This window comes from Sinohyriopsis cumingii, chromosome 8 (assembly GCF_028554795.1).
Source record: "Sinohyriopsis cumingii isolate HCF-2022 chromosome 8, ASM2855479v2, whole genome shotgun sequence".
NCBI lineage: Eukaryota > Metazoa > Mollusca > Bivalvia > Unionida > Unionidae > Sinohyriopsis > Sinohyriopsis cumingii.
Genome location: NC_142968.1, coordinates 113,215,831 through 113,237,633, shown reverse-complemented (window position 1 = coordinate 113,237,633; position 21,803 = coordinate 113,215,831). Strand labels below are relative to the sequence as shown.

At 36.9% G+C, this 21,803-nt stretch overlaps 1 protein-coding gene across 1 annotated transcript in view; it reads left to right on the top strand.

Moving 5' to 3' along the window:
* Nucleotides 1–19,057: 19,057 nt before the first annotated feature.
* Nucleotides 19,058–21,803, top strand: part of LOC149794399 (large ribosomal subunit protein mL39-like) — a 28,984-nt gene continuing 26,238 nt past the window's right edge. The window contains exon 1 of the mRNA XM_089968582.1: nucleotides 19,058–19,208. Coding sequence (XP_089824708.1) covers nucleotides 19,124–19,208 — 85 coding nt within the window. The 5' untranslated portion in view covers nucleotides 19,058–19,123. The remainder of the gene's footprint in view (nucleotides 19,209–21,803) is intronic.

The following is a 21,803-nucleotide window of genomic DNA, read 5'->3' as shown; positions in this document are numbered from 1 at the left end:
GGAATTTTGACTCGGTGTAACAGCTCTTAGATTACACAGTCTGTTATTTTGAGGACATCCATCAATGTGATCAATAACGAGACCGTCGTTGATCAGTCCGTTAAACGCTTCATACACCATCCCAGCATTAAATCGCAAGTATCCGTGATTATTTACGGTACCAACCGGCTTCTTCAGTCTACAATTTCTAACAACGCCGTCGCGAGATGCCTCGTAATTAACAAACACAGGGTGAGGTCTGAACTCTTGGTCCATTTGTATAATAATACTACTTGTCTAATTCATTATTTGGTTTAATTATAAACGTTTCAATGTAGTCTTGAGGAGTTTTGATGATTTTGTCTTTGACGGAGTCGGCGGTGGGGTCGATGACGGCGTTTTTTATTCGTTTGTCATAATAGCGTTTTAGTTCCCTGTATCGCTTTCCGCCACAATTGATACACAACTGCGATTTTCCTCTTACACCAACGTGGCAAACCAAGCACGGGAGGGGGCCAAGAGAACCATTACGAACGCTTTGTAAATGATACCCGCAGAATTCACCTCTACATGATTTATTGCACGGGGTTATCGACCCAATCATCAACCATTTGCATTTATTCATTATACTATATTCTTTTATTTAAATACTTGTTTTAATTATATGGATGAGTTTGAGAGATTAGCAGTAATTAAGCCCTGGAAAAATATTAAGTTCAATCTCGATAGAGTCCTCAAGGACACACCAAAAGCGTTAATAAACGATAGAACCCTGTTGAGTAAAATACGCGATTGTATCAATGAATTCAAACGTGATGGTGCATCTCATAGTTGGTCAACATTTCGAATTGATGGTGTTGTTGATGCTACCATGAACGACAACCGCGCAGCAACGATAATGTCACAACTTGACGGTAAAAGGTATTTCTTCAGAGTAAAATTCATTGTCCGGGTGGAATCAGGCGATTGGATCATACGTGATAAATTTGAACCAGTTCTCAGCGACAAGAAAACAGTCACTGTCAGCCGCGACTCCAAGCCGGGGTTGTTAACCGGAATTGATAGACCATACTATGAACGAGCGTATCCTGAAACAGCAGTTGTTTATGGAATATACCCGTTAAATAAGAAACCTGATATCGGAAAACTGAAACCAATGAAACAGTCAACTGGGATAAATTGTGTAGCAGAACGAATAATAGAGCATTTTACAAATGCATGTCGAGGAAACAAATTGACTGATTTACGACGTAGCAAAATCAACCAGTGGGAACTAACCGTAAAAGAGCGTGGAGCAACCATCAGCGACATAGCGAGATTAGAAACGTCGTTGAGATTTCCAATAACCGTTACAACGATAACCGGTGAAGTATTATACGAATCGAAGTATAAATCGAAGGGAGCCCCAATCAAAATTATTGATCATAACGAACACGCATGGACACCCGCGATCACAATATTTCCACGGGATAGAACAGTAAAGTATATACCCGAAGAATTCTCCCGGGATGGTTTTCTCGCGGAGAGGAAACTATTTGATGCTATTGCCTACTTGTGTAAAAACGACCCTGTATCAGTGTGGTTACTTCGCAGCGCTGAAAACGATGCGGATACCTTTGATCAGTTTGTAAGACCAAACGGCGAATTATATCGTACTGAAGCATTTCACAACAGGATGAAAAAAACCGCCACAGAATTTGAGGAGCATGATGAACAACTGCTAACAAATTGTTTTACGATTCCATCGGTTGTAGCTCATGTTGCAGCAAGGAAAAATGCGTGGAGACCAACGCGCAGGGAATTTCTACCGGATGTACAATCCAGTTGTTTGGAATACTATCACGGTGGACTATGGAACACTGAATACAGCCGCGACGCTATGATCTCGGTTGATATGGTTGCCTGTTATCCAGCGAGTTTTCTCGGGTATGGATCCGCAGCTGAGTATTTCAAACGATTTGGACACCCCAGTCATGAAATGACTCGTGTTGCTATTAATGGACCACTGCCTGATTTTGATTTAACCGGATTCGCTCGCATAGTATCATTTGAATTCGCGGCAGGACTCCATCGCTGTTGCTATATTTGGATCGGTAGACACATGAATGAAAAGAAGTGGCTGCCAATAGCGCTGCTACGGTATATGATTGATTGTAGCATGCTAGTTTCGTTGATTGTCAGTGACGCGATTATATCATACCTGGCGCAGACTGAAGTCTGGTTACCAGAACCGGAGCGTCTAGATAGCATAATTGACGAGTCCAGAAAAAACATTGATGCCGACGAGGAATATATCATCGAATGGTCCAGGAGGATATTTAACCAACGAAACCGCGAGGCAAAAGATCTCGGTAGAAGAATAATTGGTAAGTTCACACAAGGTGGAAAAAACCACGACTACAAACGATATTGCTCACGGCTGATTATAGATGACGCAGAATATGATTTCGTAATCAAGGACGCAGTGGCAAAAAATAGATACGTGAACTGCAAAACAGCTTTCTTGTCCAATGGAACAAGGTTGGGTACAGTTGTTACCTACAGCGATGGAGACAGCCCGGCGTATCCACATTTGAGGGCGTCTATGCTGGGTTACGCCGCTATCAATTTATTCTCGATGATAAATAAATTTCCCGACACCGCGGTTAGAGTAGCCGTTGATTCGTTTTATGTTGACGTAGCGTATAAGGAAAACGTAGCCGGGTTTATTAGTCCGGACGAGAGTTGGGGTACATGGAGAATTAAAAATGAAATACGACGCGATTATTCCCCGTCAGCAGATGTCACCGTTGAGAACGACTACTTACGCGGTGATAAATTGTCAGAATGGTCTAATGCACCACCGTGTTCTGATCCAATTTGTAGACATAAAACAGTTTATTTAAGCGGCTGTGGCGGGTCAGGAAAGACGACTCGGGCAATTGAATTATTTCGAACGCGGGCAAGTATAATCGTGCTTACACCGACCCATAGACTAGCGCGAGAGATAAAACAACGAAATGTTGACGCCATTACTTATCACAGCTTTTTTCGATACAGCGGCGGTGAGTGGACTCCTGATCGAATGGGTGAAAAATTTATTCCTGAGGTTATCATCTGGGACGAAATATGTACTGTTTCGTTAGATGTTTTACAAATGTTTCTTGATTGGTTGCTGCGCGCGAATACAGCGGTGATCATGTGTGGCGACCATGGTCAACCGCCACCATTTGTCGGCGAGGGTCCACATGATTGGTTAAGGGGTTTTGTGGACTATTATGAAGAAACCGATACTGATTACCGGGCACTTGATGAACAACTGCGCGAGGTTAAAAAATTAATCAGATTACAGCCGGATAGAATTCAGTGTGAAATAATCCGCGAGGTGATTCCGGAAACGCAGTTAAATGAATTTTGGGAAACATGGAGACCAAATAATTTGATTGTAGCGAGTAGAAAGATAGTCAGAGACACACTTCAGCGGAGGTTGTTTACGTTGCATAAGGAAAAGTTTCCAACGCGCCCAGTGCCGTTATGTTATAGACCCGCGGACACACGGCGGCAGAACATTGAAGTTGAAATCCCGGCCCCGACAGCGTCAGGGACAAAAAAAACAAATTCTCGTGCTGAATGATATCGTGCTCGTTGATATCAGCGTCGTCGAGGACGCGCTACGTGCTGATAAATCCCCGTGGACGCTAGGATACGCAACAACAATACATTCCTCGCAGGGACTGACTATCACGGACACAATTGTTTGGATAGTTGATAATCGCATCGAATGGTCAAATCTAGTCTATCTTGCAGTGTCCAGAGTACGAAGGATAAATCAGCTTCGAAGAACTGTTATTGACGAAGTCAGTGACGGAGTCACCAATGACAACGACATCATCGATGCAAGCGTCATTGATAGAAAACTCTCGGGTTACCGCCAACAGGATAAAAAAAAACAGCGGCGTTTTGATATTGATGCCGAATTAATAATTGCGTTACGACAACAACAGAATAATCACTGCGCAAGTTGTAATTGTGTAATGCGCTGGCGTTATTCGGATAAAGACGCTCGCCAATTTACCGTGGACAGAATCGATAACAGTCTCGGTCATGTTAAAAACAATGTGAGGTTGACCTGTCTTGAGTGCAATAGACGCAACGGCGCTAGTTAAGACCACGCGGGGGTAATTGAGTATCGTCAGGTATCACTTGTAGTTGCTCGCGTGTAAATCCGCGCTGAGGAGCAGTTGAATCCAGTCTGTAGATCGGTGGTCTACCAGTTGATCGTGTTATCGTTGATATGTTATGTGTGGTAACACTCCAAATAGGATCGGTAGCCCTTTTTTTACCGCCTTCAAGCTCTCCTGGTTCATACAGATATCTCACGGTAACATCGCCGAAAATCGGCTTGGAAACGCTATCTATTTTTGATCTTCCGGGTATATACTCGTATTTAATCGCGTCGCTGGGCTTCATGTTAATTACTCGGGTAATCTCGTTATTTAACGCTGCAATTACGCCTGGCAACCTTTTGACCCATTCATGAGATCGTTTTTCTTGGATGAATTCCTTCGCGTATTGATATCCAAATAACCGTTCAGCAAGAGTCCGATTGAATCGTTCAACAATTGCCTGATCACGATGTAGCGCAGTATGACCTCGTCGTATCGCGACACTATAATGTTTCAGCGTTGATAAAACAGCGCCGCGAAATTCACTACCAGGATCAACTTGTAATAGATTTGGCCAGCGCAGAGGGCCTCTTCGATAAATTCTTTCAAACGCAGCGGCTACTTCAGTTGCTGACTTTGTTTTTAACGGCTCCGCTTGTTTGTATCGACTCGCAACATCAACTACGGTTAGCGCGTATTTGTAACCGTTGTCATGCGGCAAAAATAGTATATCAGCCTGATGAACCTCATTAGGTACGCTGACATCAAAGCGCGAGAAGTTGATTTGTTTAGGCGGTGGTAGATAGATTTGCCATATAGCCTGTTTGGATAACCAATTAGCCGCAGTGGCCTTTGTTACCTTTGCAGCGCTTGCAAGCTTACCAATTGCGGCCTTCCCCTTCCAGTATCCTCTCGGAGAATAATAGATGGATTCCATGTTGTTATTATAAACGCTAGCGTATTCAATTACCAGCGCGAGAAGCTCCGCTTCCAATCATTAATTTACCTTTCATAGCCGATTTTACCAACCATGAGGCCAATTTTTCTTTGACGGATTTATCAGGAATAGCATTTAACGCGTGAATTAATTTTACGTCCGCGATATGACGCTGTTGCAGATCGCTACTTTTGTAAGCAACATCATGAGCATGACACGCCTTATCGATAGCGTTTATTGGATACTCACCGGGTTTGGGTTGATTTTGATCATCGAGTCTGATATCTAATCGTGTTCCGGGGCCACAGTAGCTATATCCTGGGAGGTGCTTTTCTCCTGGATACTTTGCCCACGGTGTTCCGGGGAGTTTTGATAACCTGGCTGCAATATCACCTCCTCGCTTTTTTTTAAAACATCCCCGGGTTTAATAGAAATAAATCTAAATTTCTTTGTACCGCATTGTGCACACTTACCAGTAAGGGCCGATCTGTTATTTCTTGTTGTAGCGGTTGTCATATCATTTGTGCCAGTACGTACTCTACACTTCACACAATATAGATCCATAATTTATGTATAGAGATATGAATATAATTGATTTTTCGGCGACTAAAACAAGAGAACCAGTTAAGCATGTTGCAGCGTTACCAAACTCGATCCGGATGATTATCATCGGACCATCTGGATCCGGCAAGACGCAATTGTTACTCAATTTAATAATGAGATGGATGAAGTGGGATAAGTTGTATTTGGTTGCTCCTAGCGTAGATGATCAACGATGCTACGAGGTGTTGAAAGATTTTAACGAGAATGCATCAGCGATCGCTAAAAAAAATGTCATCGAGTTTATTACAGATATCAATGATGCACCAGGTATTGATGATATTGATGGCGACGTTAACAATCTAGTCGTGTACGATGATGTTATGTTAGACAATCAAAAAAACCCAGCTAGGATATTTTCCAGAGGCAGGCATAAAAACACCGACGTGATATATGTTACTCAACGATACACTCAGATTCCAAAAGTAATCAGAGACAACTGTAATATTCTTGCCGTATTCAACGGCGTTGATACACACACGCTACGAAATATTTGGCAGACATGGTGCGGCGGTGACATGGACTTTAATGTTTTTCGAAACTTTTTTAGTCATGCTCAGTCGACCCCACATGGATTCGTAACGATAAATTTACATGATCCTCGGACACGATATCGTATCGGACTTGACCAAATATTCGGTTAGTTGTAAATAATTTTCATTGTAAATAACCACTTAGCAGCAGGGGGGGCGATGACATCGACGCGGTCGTCGATGTGCTTACCGGACGCTGACGACGCTGGGGATCGACGCGCAGAAGGTGTTAATTAAACCAAATGACGATTGGACGATCCCCCAACGACGTCGTCGTTTTTTTTTACCAGGCGCCGACGACACGATCGTTGAGTCGCAGAAAGTATTAATTAAGCCAAATGACGATTGGACAAAATGTCCGATTCGCCCCCCCTGCTGCTATCAGTGAGGAATTTGCGCGTAGAATAAAATCAATAACGGGAAAAGAATCAAAAATATCAATTAATGTTCATGAACCCACCCTGTCCTCGACGGTTGAAATAAACTCGCCTGATTATGCCGTTGATATTTATCAATCCACGATAAGATCCGTGCTAGGATGGCCTGAAATATCTATACCGATAACACCGATACCACCAGAACCGAAAAAGTCTGATTATGTCACGGATAGACAATCATATCATGAAATTAATCCATCATACGGGGAAGAACTACGTATTTTAAAAAATAAATCGATGCTCAGCAGGTTTTTCGTTTTCAGTTATGATGAGTTATGGGCTTTTAACAATTCCGGGGAAAAAGCAAATAGTTTTAGTCTTCATCGGAGTGATATTATTAAATATTTTCAGGAAATCAATCAAGAATGTAAAAAACAACTAGATCAACTAAATCAATATTTTTGACATATCAGCGTCATCGCGTGAAAAAATCATCACGCGTGTGGAAATATTAAATCAGCTTATATCAGACATGGAATATTTTAATAACCGAATAGTTCAAGCGATGGTTAGTTTAGAATCATTTGAAGGATATGATGCAAAAAGATGGTTAGAAAAATATAAATTAACAGAAGCCGATGTACCAAATTATAAATTTCCCGGGTATAGTGTAACCGAGTTAAGAAAATCTGTCAGTGATGTCATTGATGAGTTTTTTCCTAAAATACTCCATGCATGGAGAAAATTAATTCCACCAGCAGCTGTTCTTAGACATGATAATGATCCACACGGCGGCGGAAGACACGTATCTCCGGGGATCGTTAATATAACACCGACGGTCGCGGTCAATCTGGTTTGTGACGTAATCGATGGCAGCTATCAAATAGATCTCGGAAGATCAAATCAGGCTCAACAAGGATACATCCTATACACGTTCACACCACAAGTTCCCCCTGGAAGTTTAATCGTGCAAGAACCAACTAATCCTGTGTATTTACGGTGTCACAATAATATGTTAACACGAATCAATTTTAAACTCACAGACCACCTTAATCGCTTAATTGACATACGTGAAGAAGAGCTTGTAATAAATCTGTATGTAAAGTCGTAAGACTTTTGTCGTAAGACTTTATCGTAGATCTTTATGTAATGGAGGGTTTACCAACTCACCCATCAGAGTTATAAATAAATAATAATTCAGAAATAAAATAATAATTCAGAAATAAATAATTTGTAAGATTAAGAAATTTGTACAATTTTATGTTTTTGATGGGGTAAATGGTACTCAAATTAAGAAATTTGTACAATTTTGTAAATTTGATGGGGTAAATGGTACTCAAATTAAGAAATTTGTACAATTTTATGCTTTTGATGGGGTAAATGGTAGTCAAAATTAAGAAATTTGTACAATTTTGTTAAATTTCAGTAAAAAAAAACAAATTAATTCAGTAAATAAATAAATTAATTCAGAAATAAAATAATAATTCAGAAATAAATAATTTGTAAAATTAAGAAATTTGTACAATTTTATGTTTTTGATGGGGTAAATGGTAGTCAAAATTAAGAAATTTGTACAATTTTATGTTTTTGATGGGGTAAATGGTAGTCAAATTAAGAAATTTGTACAATTTTATGTTTTTGATGGGGTAAATGGTAGTCAAAATTAAGAAATTTGTACAATTTTGTTAAATTTCAGTAAAAAAAAACAAATTAATTCAGTAAATAAATAAATTAATTCAGAAATAAATAAATTAATTCGGTGAATAAATAATTTATAAAATTAAGAAATTTGTACAATTTTATGTTTTTGATGGGGTAAATGGTAGTCAAAATTAAGAAATTTGTACAATTTTATGTTTTTGATGGGGTAAATGGTACTCAAAATTAAGAAATTTGTACAATTTTGTTAAATTTCAGTAAAAAAAAACAAATAAATCCTCAGTAAAAATAATATTATTAATAAATAAAATTAATTTATAATAAATAAAATTTATTAGGAACAATTTGACAAAGTTAGAACTTTCTTGATTTTGACTACCAATACACGTGGTCAGCGTTGGCATGGACCCCAGTTACCAAAACTTTCATTTTCATTATCACCAGTAACGAAGTTACCCTGGATCGTTTCACCAGTAACGAGGTTACTCTGGACCGTTTCACCAGTAACGAAGTTACTTTGGATCGTTTCACCAGTAACGAAGTTACTCTGGATCGTTTCACGATCTGACATAATTTTTCTTAATAGTCTTATACGGGTACTAATCGTTTTCTTTGCCTCATACTCGTGGGATAATAACGACTTAATTCTTTCTACGGCGGCAGAGAGAGGAACGAACTCCTTCACATGATCATCTTCTACGGTAGCTAGCGACTGAAACATTGCCGCCTGAATCCGTTTCATGAGCCTGTATTCAGATGATAGTGTGTGTGTTCCCTGGGTTTTACGTTCTTGTAAAATCTCAAATTCAGAAACTATTTTTTCAGGATTTAGTTCATCAGATATATTAATTCCATCTTTTTTCAATTTTTTAATAGCAACAATTACATCATTGATATTTTCATGGTTCATTATATAAAATATGAATCTTTAAAATAAAAAAAAATATCCCTAGAACACCTATCGAGTGTTTAGCGAGTTCGTCGGGATGTTTCAAGGACAGCACAAACATATAACTTAACTAAGGACAGTACAAACATGTACGCTCAGCAAAAACCCACCCACAATAATTAATCCAGTGGGTGATACGAAAATATGTATCAACCACAAGTCAATATTGTGGTTGGGATTTTGCTGAGCGGGGGGGGGGGGTTTGCGGTTCCCCCCACTATTATAAAAATCGCAATTATGCGTACACCACCGACAAATTGTCAGCCATGGGGGTTTGATCCTGGACCGCGAGCGTCACAGTCCAATACCATACTGATTGAGCTATCAAACCTTGTTACGAACATATGTTTTGGAAGTTAATATATAGCTAAGGAACCAATATTTACAGTAAACAGCGGTTTCTGAATAATAACAGTTTCTGTATTTATAACAGTTTCTGAATAATAACAGTTTCTGTATTTATAACAGTTTCTGAATAATAACAGTTTCTGAATAATAACAGTTTCTGAATAATAACAGTTTCTGTATTTATAACAGCGTTTTTCCTAAGCAGACTGAGAATCAATAACAACAGTTTCTGTATTTATAACAGCGGTTTTCCTAAGCACACTGCGAATCAATAATAACAGTGGCATGAACACACGCCTGCAGGTCGATTACCATGACAACGGTTTCTGTTCTACACACAGCTTCCTACGGATCAATAACATTATCATGATCTCTCGTAATGTTGTATGATGGGGAAATATTTAAAAAACATAAATAATACTTCTACGAGTAATTAATTACGATGTAATTAATTACGATGTAATTAATTAAACTGACTAATTACGATCATAAAAAATCAAAATCTACGAAGAAAACTATATATTACAAAGTAATCTCCCTTTTATATAATCAAAAATTCAGTAGTGTATGGAGGACCTACTGTGACATAAATTAAAAAAATTAATTCAATGTGGTGATGATAGTTAATAATGTGGTGATGATAGTTATTGATACTGAAAGATGATTTTCTGCTTATATTTTTTCGAGAAAGTAGATCTGGTTATATTTTCTGCGACGTATTTTACTACACGCGAGTTAATATCAAAATATGTCGCAGCCGCGTTCATAGACTGAAATATAATTTCTTTGCCAGTTTCTATGTTTGTGGAAATTACCGCCCTCTTTCCGATTGTCTTACATCTTCCTGTATTACCACGTGTATTATTCTCGCTGTATGTGACAACACGAAGGTTGGATAAATTATTGTTTTGAGTATCCCCGTCAATATGATCAATAACAAGACCGTCATTGATCATCCCATTATGACATTCATACGTAAATCTATGACATAGATAATGTTTCTTTCCCCCCTCGCATGTGAACCTTAGATAACCATGATTATTAATACAACCAACTGGTTTTTTTTAACCTACAGTGTCTGATGATACCATTAATATTTGATTCATAGTTTGTTATGACAGGATGTGGGACAAATATATTTTGCTCCATTATAATAATATTATACGTTTAAATCATTGTTTGTCTGAAATCTTGATAAATAATCCCTCACGGATTTTATAGCGTTTTCACCGCTATTATTTTTTTTGTCATAATATCTTTTAAGTTCTCTGAACCGTTTCCCGCCGCACTTTCCACATAATTCTGTTTTTCCTCGCACTCCAATACCACACCGTAGACATGGTATTGGTCCTAGACTTCCTCGTCGTATGTTTTGTGAGTGTATCCAACAAAATTCCTTTCTACAGGATTTGTTGCATCGATTTACTGAGCCGATCATCAACCATCTACATTGAGACATTGTATATATATATATAATTTTCTTTATTTAAATATTTGTTTTAATTATATGAACGAGTTTGAGAGATTATCCCAAACTAGGCCTGTTAAATATAAATTCAACCTTGACAGATTATCTTCTGACTTGCCAGTACGAGATCTGGTTGATCCGAAAAATAAAAGTTTGATCTCGAAAATTCACGACGCCAAGAAAGAATTTTACACGGATGGTGCATCTCATACATGGTCAACGTTCAAGATCATACGCACTGACGGAGTCAAGGACGCTGTCACGGACGCTACAATGAACGACAAGCGAGCGGCAACTATCATTAACTACATCGCTGAATACGAGGGCAATCAAAAATATTTCTTCAGAGTAAAATTTATTGTATTAACAGAAACAGGTAGTTGGATTATCCGTGACAAATATGATCCTGTCCTTGGTAATAATAAAACTATCATATTAAGTAAAAATTCCAGACCGGGTCTACTGACGGGTATTGACAAACCGTATTATGAACGAGCGTATCCTGTAACAGCGGTTATTTATGGAATCTATGAGATAAATAAAAAACCCAACGTTGATAAACTAGCGCCAATGAAATTTTCAAGGTTAAATTGTGTAGCCGAGCGAGTAATAGAACACTTTACAAACGCGATGCGTGGAAATGGATTAACTGATTTAAGGCGTGAAAAAATAAACTCGTGGGCTGATTCAGTTAAGGATACCGGTGCTACAATAAAAGATGTTGCTGAGTTAGGAAAAATATTAAAATTTCCAATAACTGTGGCGACAATAACGGGAGAAGTACTGTACCAGTCGAAATATAAATCGAAGGGAGCTCCAATAAATATTATCGATCATAACGCGCACGCATGGACTAACGCAGTAACAATATTTCCACGTGATCGAACTGTTAGATTTTATCCCACATATATGGGGGCAGATATGTTTGATTTTATCAACGAAATAAGTAAAACCGATCCTGTATCGGTATGGTTATTTAAAAGTAATGAGGAGGGTGAATTTGATCAGTTTGTCAAACCGAACGGTGAAATATATCGCACAGAATCCCTCCATGACGAGATGAAAAATCTTGCGACGTTTTTACAGTGCAAGCACGCGGAAAATACTGAAAAATTACTAACTAATTGTTTTACCGTTCCATCTGTTGCGGCTCATTTCGCCAGAGAGAGAAATTCATGGAAACCAACACGATTTGATTTACTCGAGGACGTACGCGCAAGTTGCGTCGAATATGGACATGGCGGATTATGGAATACCAAATATAATTACAATGATGTTATTTCGGTTGATATGGTTGCATGTTATCCAGGAAGTTTTCTGGGATACGGAGATTGTTCTGTGTACTTTGAAAGATTTGGTCACCCTACAAACGAGATGACGCGAGTGGCAATTAATGGACCATTACCTGATTTTGATCTGACTGGATTCGCCTATATTGAGTCATTCGAGTTTAACGAAAATCTTCACAAGATTTGTTATGTTTGGTTTGGTAGACATTTTTGTGAAAAACGTTGGGCACCTATAGTTTTGTTGCGATATATGCTAGATTGTATGATACTGACATCGTTGGTGGTCAGTGAGGCAATTATATCATATCATGCACAGACCAAAGTTTGGTTGCCCATGTCAGATTCTGAAGTTATTAGCGAGTTTAAGGATGATATTCCTAATAAACTCAAAACCGCAAAAGATCTCGGTAGAAAAATTATAGGTAAATTTACTCAAGGTGGTGCATATGATTATAAAAGGCATCACGCACGATTAATTTTAGATGATGCCGAGTACGATTTTATAATCGCTGACACAACAGCGAAAAATATATTTGTAAATCGAGAGAGTGTTTATTTATCCGACGGAACAAAATTAGGTACGATCGTTAGTTACATAAATGACGTATCCCCGCAATAAACTCATCTAAGATCTTCCATGTTGGCTTATGTTTCTATAAATTTATTATCGATGATTAATAGATTTCCCAAGACCGCAGTCAGAGTCGCAACAGATTCGTTTTATATTTCAAGTAAATATTTAGAACCTGTTATGAAATTTACAAGTAATGATGAACGATGGGGTTCGTGGAGAATAAAAAAGGAACTATTACACAATTATGTAGAATCAGCAGATGTTCCAATGAGAGATTTTTATCGTGAGGGTAATAAAATATCAGAAATGTCGAAGGCACCATCGTTGAGTGATCCAATAACCAGATATAAGACAGTATATCTCAATGGACCTGGTGGATGCGGCAAAACAACTCGAATGATTAATGTTTTTAGAAATTCAGATATAATCGTGCTGACACCCACACATAGACTCGCACGTGAGATGAAACAGCGGCAAGTACAATCGTGTACGTATCATAGTTTCTTTCGGTGGCGCGGAGATACATGGACTCCTGAATGGATGGGAGAAAAATATATACCTAAAATAATTATTTGGGATGAGATATGCACGGTGTCATTGGATACATTAAAAATGTTTCTTGATTGGTTGTTGACGAAAAATACCGCCATAATAATGTGTGGCGATCATGGTCAACCGCCGCCCTTTGTTGGACCATCTCCACATGATTGGTTAAAAAATTTCGTTGATTATTACGAAGAAATAGATGATGATCATAGAGCTCTTGATGCAAATTTGAAGGAGTTTAAAAAATTAATCAGATTACAATCAGACAAAATTCAGTGTGAAATAATACGTGGAGTGATCTCAGAGACATCAATGAGTGATTTTTTGAAATTATGGAGACCCACCGATTTGATCGTAGCAAGTAGAAAAATAATCAGAGACGCTTTACAACAACAGTTATTTCAACTACATAAAGAAAAATATTCAGAACTACCCGTACCGTTGTGTTATAGACCATCAGATACACGAAAACAGAATATTAATGTTGATATTCCAGGACCCTTGACAGAGTCAAGGAAACAGAATCTCGTATTAAATGATATTGTCGCTGTTGATATCAGTGTAGTCGAAGATGCATTACACGCTGACAAATCTCCATGGGTGTTGGGATACGCTATGACAATCCACTCGTCTCAGGGATTAACTATTTCTGATACACGAGTTTGGATTGTAGACGATCGCATCGAGTGGTCAAATTTAGTTTATTTGGCGGTATCGAGGGTCAGAAATATATCTCAATTACATAGAATCATAATTCCTGAAATCGTTGATAAATTTAACATCATCGATGATGATATAATAAGAAAAAAATTAATCGGATACAAACAATCTGATAAAAAAAATAAACGTGACTTTGATCTTGATGTTGAATTTATTATTGAGTTAAAACAGCAGCAGAATAATCATTGCACCAGTTGTAATTGTATAATGTTATGGCGGTATTCGAGTAATGATTCAAGACAATTTACCGTAGATAGAAAAGATAATAGTCGCGGTCATACACGAGAAAATACCATGTTAACCTGTCTTGAGTGTAATCGACGTCGGGGTGCAGGTACCCTTGGCGCTGGCACCCTTGGCGCTAGTGCTAGTTAAGTGATCGAAATCACCGGAGTGATTTTGGTGGTAGTTGTGTATCCGCGGGAATTATTTGTAGTTGTTCACGTGTAAATCCACGTTGAGGAGCAGCTGAATCTAATCTGTAGATTGCAGGTCTGGAAACGCCTACATTTCTTCCAGTGGATCTTGTCACGGTAGATATTTTGTGTGTGGTAACACTCCAAATAGGATCAGTCGCTCTCGCTTTACCACCTTCAAGTTCACCAGGCTCATATAAATATCTGACTCTAACATCACCTAATATTTTTTGTTTTCCAGCATCTTTTCGTTGTGTTGGTATATTTATTTTTGTGACCGCGCTAATGGCTTTCATGTTGGTTGTTCGTGTGATCTCATTATTTAATGCAGCTGGTAATCTTGCAACCCATTCACGAGATCTTTTATCCTGAATAAATTCCTTCGCGTATTGATATCCAAATAACCGCTCAGCAAGTGTTCGATTAAATCGCTCAACAATTGCTTGATCACGGTGAATTGCAGTATGACCTCGTCGTATTTTGGCATTATGTTGTTTCATCAGCGATGATACTGGACCAAGAAATTCCTTACCAGGATCAACCTGTAGTAGCTGTGGCCATCGCAGACCACCTTGTGGTCCGAGTCCTCGTTGATAAATTCGTTCAAACGCATCGGCTACTTCAGATGATGTTTTCGCTGATAGCGGCTCTGCTTCTTTATATCTACTTGCAACATCAACTACGGTTAGCGCGTATTTGTACGTTTTTCCACGCACAGTATCATGCGGTAAAAACAGAATATCAGCTTGATGAACTTCATTAGGAACACTGACATCGAAATACGCGTACTGAATTTGTTTAGGACGTGGTAGATAAATTTGCCATATTGCTTGTTTAGATAACCACGTTTTAGCAGTAGAATGTTTAACCGCCGCTGCATCAGCGAGTTTACCAATTGCTGCTTTGCCTCTCCAGTATCCTCTCGGTGAATAATAAATTGATTCCATTATTAATTACCAGCCCCAATTGCTAATTTACCTTTCATCGAGGATCTTACTAACCAATTAGCTAATGATTCTCTAATATTTTTATTTTTTTATAGAATTTAATGAATGAATTAATTTTACATCTGCAATATGCCTATCTTGTAGATTTTGACTTTTATAAGCTACATCATGAGCATGACAAGCTCGATCAATAGCGTTTATTGGTTCCTCGCCTGGTTTTGGTTGATCTTGATTATCGAGCCTGATATCGAGTCGAGTACCAGGACCGCAATAATTATATCCCGGTAGATGTTTTTCTCCACTGTATTTAGCCCATGGAGCACCTGGAAACTTTGACATCAAATTAGCAATATCACCACCGCGCTTATTAGGTAAAAACGAAAATTTCTTTCTACCGCATATAGAACATTTTCCACCGTACGCTATTTTTTTATTTTTTGTTATAACTGTGGCTAAATCAGTAGTTGGAGTTTTAACTCTACAGCGTAAACAATATAAATTCATGTTATAATATATATGGATATAATTGATTTCTCAGCAACTCGGCAACGAGAGCCAGTTAAGCATCATCCTGCGCTACCGAACTCCATCAGAATGATTATCATAGGACCATCTGGATCGGGTAAGACGCAATTATTACTTAATCTGATAATGAGATGGTTGAAATGGGATAAGTTGTATTTAGTAGCACCATCCGTTGATGATCAGCGATGTTATGATGTACTTAAAGATTTCAATGAAAACGCGCGATTACTGGATGAGGATAATGATGTTATAGAGTTTATAACCGATATTGATGAAGCACCATCCGTAGTTTCCATAGACGGATTTATTAATAATTTAGTTGTATACGACGATGTGATGCTAGATAAACAATCAAATCCAGCCAGAATATTTTCCCGAGGTAGACACAAAAATACAGACGTGATCTATGTTACTCAACGATATACACAAATTCCAAAGGTGATCAGAGACAACTGCAACATTTTAGTTGTGTTTAATGGCGTAGACACACACACGTTGCGAAATATTCATCAAACCTGGTGTGGTGGTGACATGGATATAATTAAATTCAAAAATTTCTTCTCACGAGCGCAAGCTACCCCACATGGATTTATAACAATAAATTTACATGATCCAAGAACAAGATATCGTGTGGGTATTGATAAAATATTTGGGTAACAGGGGTGATGATAAAATTAAATTAAATTAAACAGATATCATTAATATAATGAACAACTGTGCGTGGTTACATCAAGGAACCACTAACAATTGTAATAAAAATGCCGTGGAGAATATTGCAAGAAACATAATTATCTTATAAAGAAAAATCCTCATGCTGGTCCACGAAGTTGTGTTGGTTGTAACAACGGCGTTAGAGGATTATATCAGATTTGTAAAAATTGCGGTGGAGATCGATATCGAAGTTTGATGAACTATTACAGAAAAAGAAAGAACATAAATCCAAAAATAGAAAAACCACCATCAGAACTTGAATATTACTTGAAACATAGAACAAATTCCGAAGATTCAGATGAAGATGAAACAGATGAGGAAAAACGACAGCGAGAACGAGTTGAAAAATATTCATCAAACTTGGTATGGTGGTAAATTAATAGCAGCAGAGTGGGTACCTACCAACGTTGGTCGTCAAAAAAATAAACAAGAAATAAATAAACACGTAGAGTACTTTATTTTTTCAGATACTATTTCGAACTGAGGTTTCATTAGTACAATCGTCCATTACAGAAATAAAACATCTCAAGGAAAAGTTCATTTGTAAAATCTTGACCTTTCTACGAGATGATTTATTTGTTTGTTTTATTTGTTTTGTCGGAATTCTATGGTCTGTTCACCCTCTCTGCTGCTAAGGCTGCCAGAAAACACATAATAACTCCCTGAAAGTACTTTACATTTTAGTAAGTGTCATACTGCTGCATGATTCTGTAAACAGCCATTATTTCGATGAATATGAAATTTTAAAGTTTGAGTCACGTAACATTTTGTTCCTAAGCTGCAGAGAAACATTGCCGAAAAATGCTGCTGGAAAACACCTTAAAATTTATAAAGTGTCGTTTTTCACGCATTATTCTGTAAACAGACAATATTTCTATGTTAATAAGTGTTCTAAATTTGATCAGTCAACGGACATCCTGTCACTCATATGTCCTGAAACGCAGCCGAAAATAAAATAAAGCATCTCTCTCGGTTGACGGTGTTTTCAGGTCTGTCTAAGCACTGTGTAAAGGACAGGACCCCCGATTTTGTTTTACATAATATTATCGACTTTTTTCCCATTGCCCTGAAGGTCGAAGCAGACACAGGTTTGTGATAACGACGTCAATATGAAAAATTACTTTCTAATGCTAACTTATTTAGCTCCTGTTTTGGAATCAAACATTGACTCTAGCCAATTCTATTAAAAGAAATTAATTACTCAATAGAAATTCTATCGGAAATAAATATGAGTGAATGTATAGAAGAACACGTACCTAATAAACAGATACAACCCGTCCTTCAGTTTACATTACACACATAACACTTATTTTTTCGCCCATGATTTCTATGAACAAGTAGGATGGTTACTGATAAATATTTCATACTTACTGATGTAATTGTTTTTTTTAAATTGTTTTTTTTATAATAAAAAATGTACTCAATAAGCCATTACATAATAGATCTGAAGAAAGCAGAGTCTTAATGAAAATCAATAATTAAAGCTGCTAAGTCGACCTGTCCAAATATTTGTAACTGAAATTTTAAAAACAAGTAGAAGAATTAAAAGATATTAAAGTTAAACTGAATGTTGAAAGTAGAATTTTATTTAATTAAGTCAGTTATGAACTTTCATTCATGATTATGTTCTACATTATGCATAACACTTATAATATGCATCTAATGGTAAGATCCTTCACTAACCTTCCACACTTAAAATCAAAACAAATAATTTTCATTGTTTACTTTGTTTCTATTACTTTAAAGCTTTATGCTATAAAAAATTCGGTGATGAGTATATTGAAGATTATTTCATGAGTGATCATTTCCATTTGCAGAATTTTTCCCCCAAGAAACTGTAACACACACAAACACACATATATCTATATATATATTCAAACTCTACTTAACTTAAACTAGTATTTCTTGATTTAATTCGAAGCGGGGTCATACAATACGATAGTTAAATGCATTTGCTGATTTCCATTGCGCATCAGGTTGGTTACTATCATTCAAAACACATAATTCAACTAAGTGATTAATATAAAAAATAACCAATAAAATAATGATCCATATTTCGAGATAATGACCACGAAATAAAATTTACTAACTTCTGACATCTCCATTGCATATAATGATTTCCATTGCGCAGCAGGTCGGTCATATTTAAGTGAAACATTGTTTGAGTAAATTTAAAGTTAAAATAAGTATTAATTTTTATGCTTTGATGGCAGTTTATCCCCTGAAAAAATATTTAAATAGTGAGGAAACAGTGTTAATAAACAATGCGTTGATTTCCATTGCGTATTTTACTTTCATTGCGCTCCATTTTTCCATTGCGTATTTTAGTACCGCGAGTCTTGGCTGGAAGCGGATGTATTAGTTCCCAGCTGTTAGGTGCCTTGCTAAATTGTACTCAAAATGTTCGTTAGGTCTATGCATAATTGTTGCAGAGTCTGCTTAAAGAGTTCCGCAAGGAGCAGTGCATTTTCATATTTCATAAAAAGTAATGTCAAACATCGTATTACGAACATACATAATCAGTACATTACTACCTTTTTGTTTGATATGACATATAATCGGAATGCATTTTCGTTTGATACAAGTTTTCGGAATTGTTGTTCTTATAATTGTAAAGCCTTTCTTTTTCAGTCTGCACCTTCTTTTCTAAATTTACGCCATGTTACATTTCAGTATATTAATAAATATAACCACCGTTGATACTTACAGCCCAAAACTTAAGAATTTATCTGAGAAAATCATGGATCTAATTGTATATGCATGCTATTGTAAAATTCATTTAGGTCATGTATGCGTTCAACACCGATTATTTCAATAATGGGTGTAATTTTTTATAGTACAAGTCAGTTGGGTCATGTATGCACATTTACTCATTTTGAATTAAATGTAAATTGTTCTATTAAAATTTAACACTAATTTTCTTTAACCAAAGTCTATTCAATCCTGATTTTTGAATGATCTGCACCTTAATTGTCATCAGGAAACATCCCGAAATAAATTATCGATTTCTACGGTCTTTTACAATGGTGGCCATGTATTAACTTGGGTCAAAATATGAATGCATTGAGTGGAATCGTCACAAATCAGTGGTTGTATGAATTTGTTTATTATTATGCATAGCTTTCTGTGACATCACAGTGCATGACATTAAGTCCGGATTGCACTGGATTTACACCTTTAGGTTAATTTCATCCAAAAATGTCTATGTACTTTAACATTGATTTTGCCTTAAACACTGCTCAGGGTGTCTAAATAATGACCCTCCAAAGGAATATGGATGTATACAAATCCAAATGAGGTGAATACTTGCCACTTAAAGGTATGTGGAACCAAATTCTAAAAAATGACACCCATTACTGAAATAGGTGGTGTTGAATGCATACATGACCCATGTGACTTGCACTATAGAATTTGATTATACATATCTTTAAATGACAATTATTAACCTTATCTGGATTATCTTTCTATCATATTCCTTTGGAAGGTTGTTATTTACGCATTCTGAGAAGTACATATGGCAAAATCAATGTTAAAGTATGTAGATATTTTTGGATGAGATCTACCTAAAGGTGTGATCTAGTATAATCCGGACTGAATGTCACACGTAGTGATGTCACAATGAATGCAACGAATGTTGACAAACAAATAAGTACTGTCCTGTATTGTGATGATTAGACTTGATGTGTTTTTTTTTTCTCATCCATTTTATTACCTGGACACCGTTGTAAAAGTCCATAGCGATTGATAATTTTCATCTGGAAGTTACTTGATGACAGTTATGGTGCAGAGCGTTAAATAATCAGGATTGAATTGACTTTGACTTTACAAAATTAGTATTAAATTTTAAAACAACATTTAATTATAATTTTAAGGAGAGTAAATATGCGTACCTGACCTATATGACCTTACCTTTACTTTAAAATACAGGTCATGTGGTTCTGTACTGACCATTTCAGCTATTTGAATCACTATTGAGACTTTGATTACACATGCCTCTACATAGTGAATATCACTTTATTTCAGTCAGCATTGATCAATATTCCCCGGTAGACCAACAAGTAACGGTAGTTCTCTACCTTTTTTTTCTGACATTATTGGTGGCAGAGACCAATGGTGCTTGACACCATTTATGCTGAAGTTTTCAACCTTTCAGGTTGGACTGTCAGCCACTAGCTAGTAATTGACACATTTATTTGTAAGTAAATCCCTCTTGACACTTGGCATTAAATCCTTTAGAACACTAACTTTTTTAGTATTAATCCCTGTCAGAACAGAACACCTGTGTAACTAATCCCTGTCAGAACAGAACACCTGTGTAACCATCAGTTTTTTACCTGAAATTTTAAATTGTTGATGCATGCGTAGAAGGCAGCATTACCCTTAAGTAACAGTAATGAGTAGAGACTGTCTAGCAAGGACTATATCATAGGAACTGACTAATGCTTATGACAGAGCTGTGGTTAAGTTATGCCATTACTCTTACCTTGAGGTGGTGCTGTACTCCATCCTGATTGGATTGTCTTTAGTAAACCTCTATTAGCATTAAATTTTAGAAGAAAAGTAAATATTTTATTTCAGGTCAGTAAATGAATCTGCATGGCCATATTGTCTTACTATTAAAATCACTTTAAACTCTCTAAATCAGCTACCATTTTTCTGAGTGTACCTAAGTTTGCCTACTTCTGAATGTCTATCCATGGTTTGTGCCCCTAAAATAAAAGTCATGTGATGAAAGATTGCAGGGTGACAATTAGACATTGTAAACTGATGAGTATGCCATATGTTTGTTGATTTTACTCTTTTATGTTGTCTATGAAACCACATTTGATACATGTAATGTATCATCTAGAATTTAATATTTATGATGTTGCATGTTTTTAACCCACAATGGTCTTAAGCCCAAGTGAGTTTATGTCTCAATCAGATATAGCTGCTGTAAACCCAAAACAAAAATTTATTTAATGTAAAGAAATTTTCAGTCACTTTCAGTAGAATGTATATTGAACTGAAATTACTACAGGAACATTGCGGTACAAGAGCATAGCCTATTTATGCATCTTAATCATCAGCTGTCAGTGAT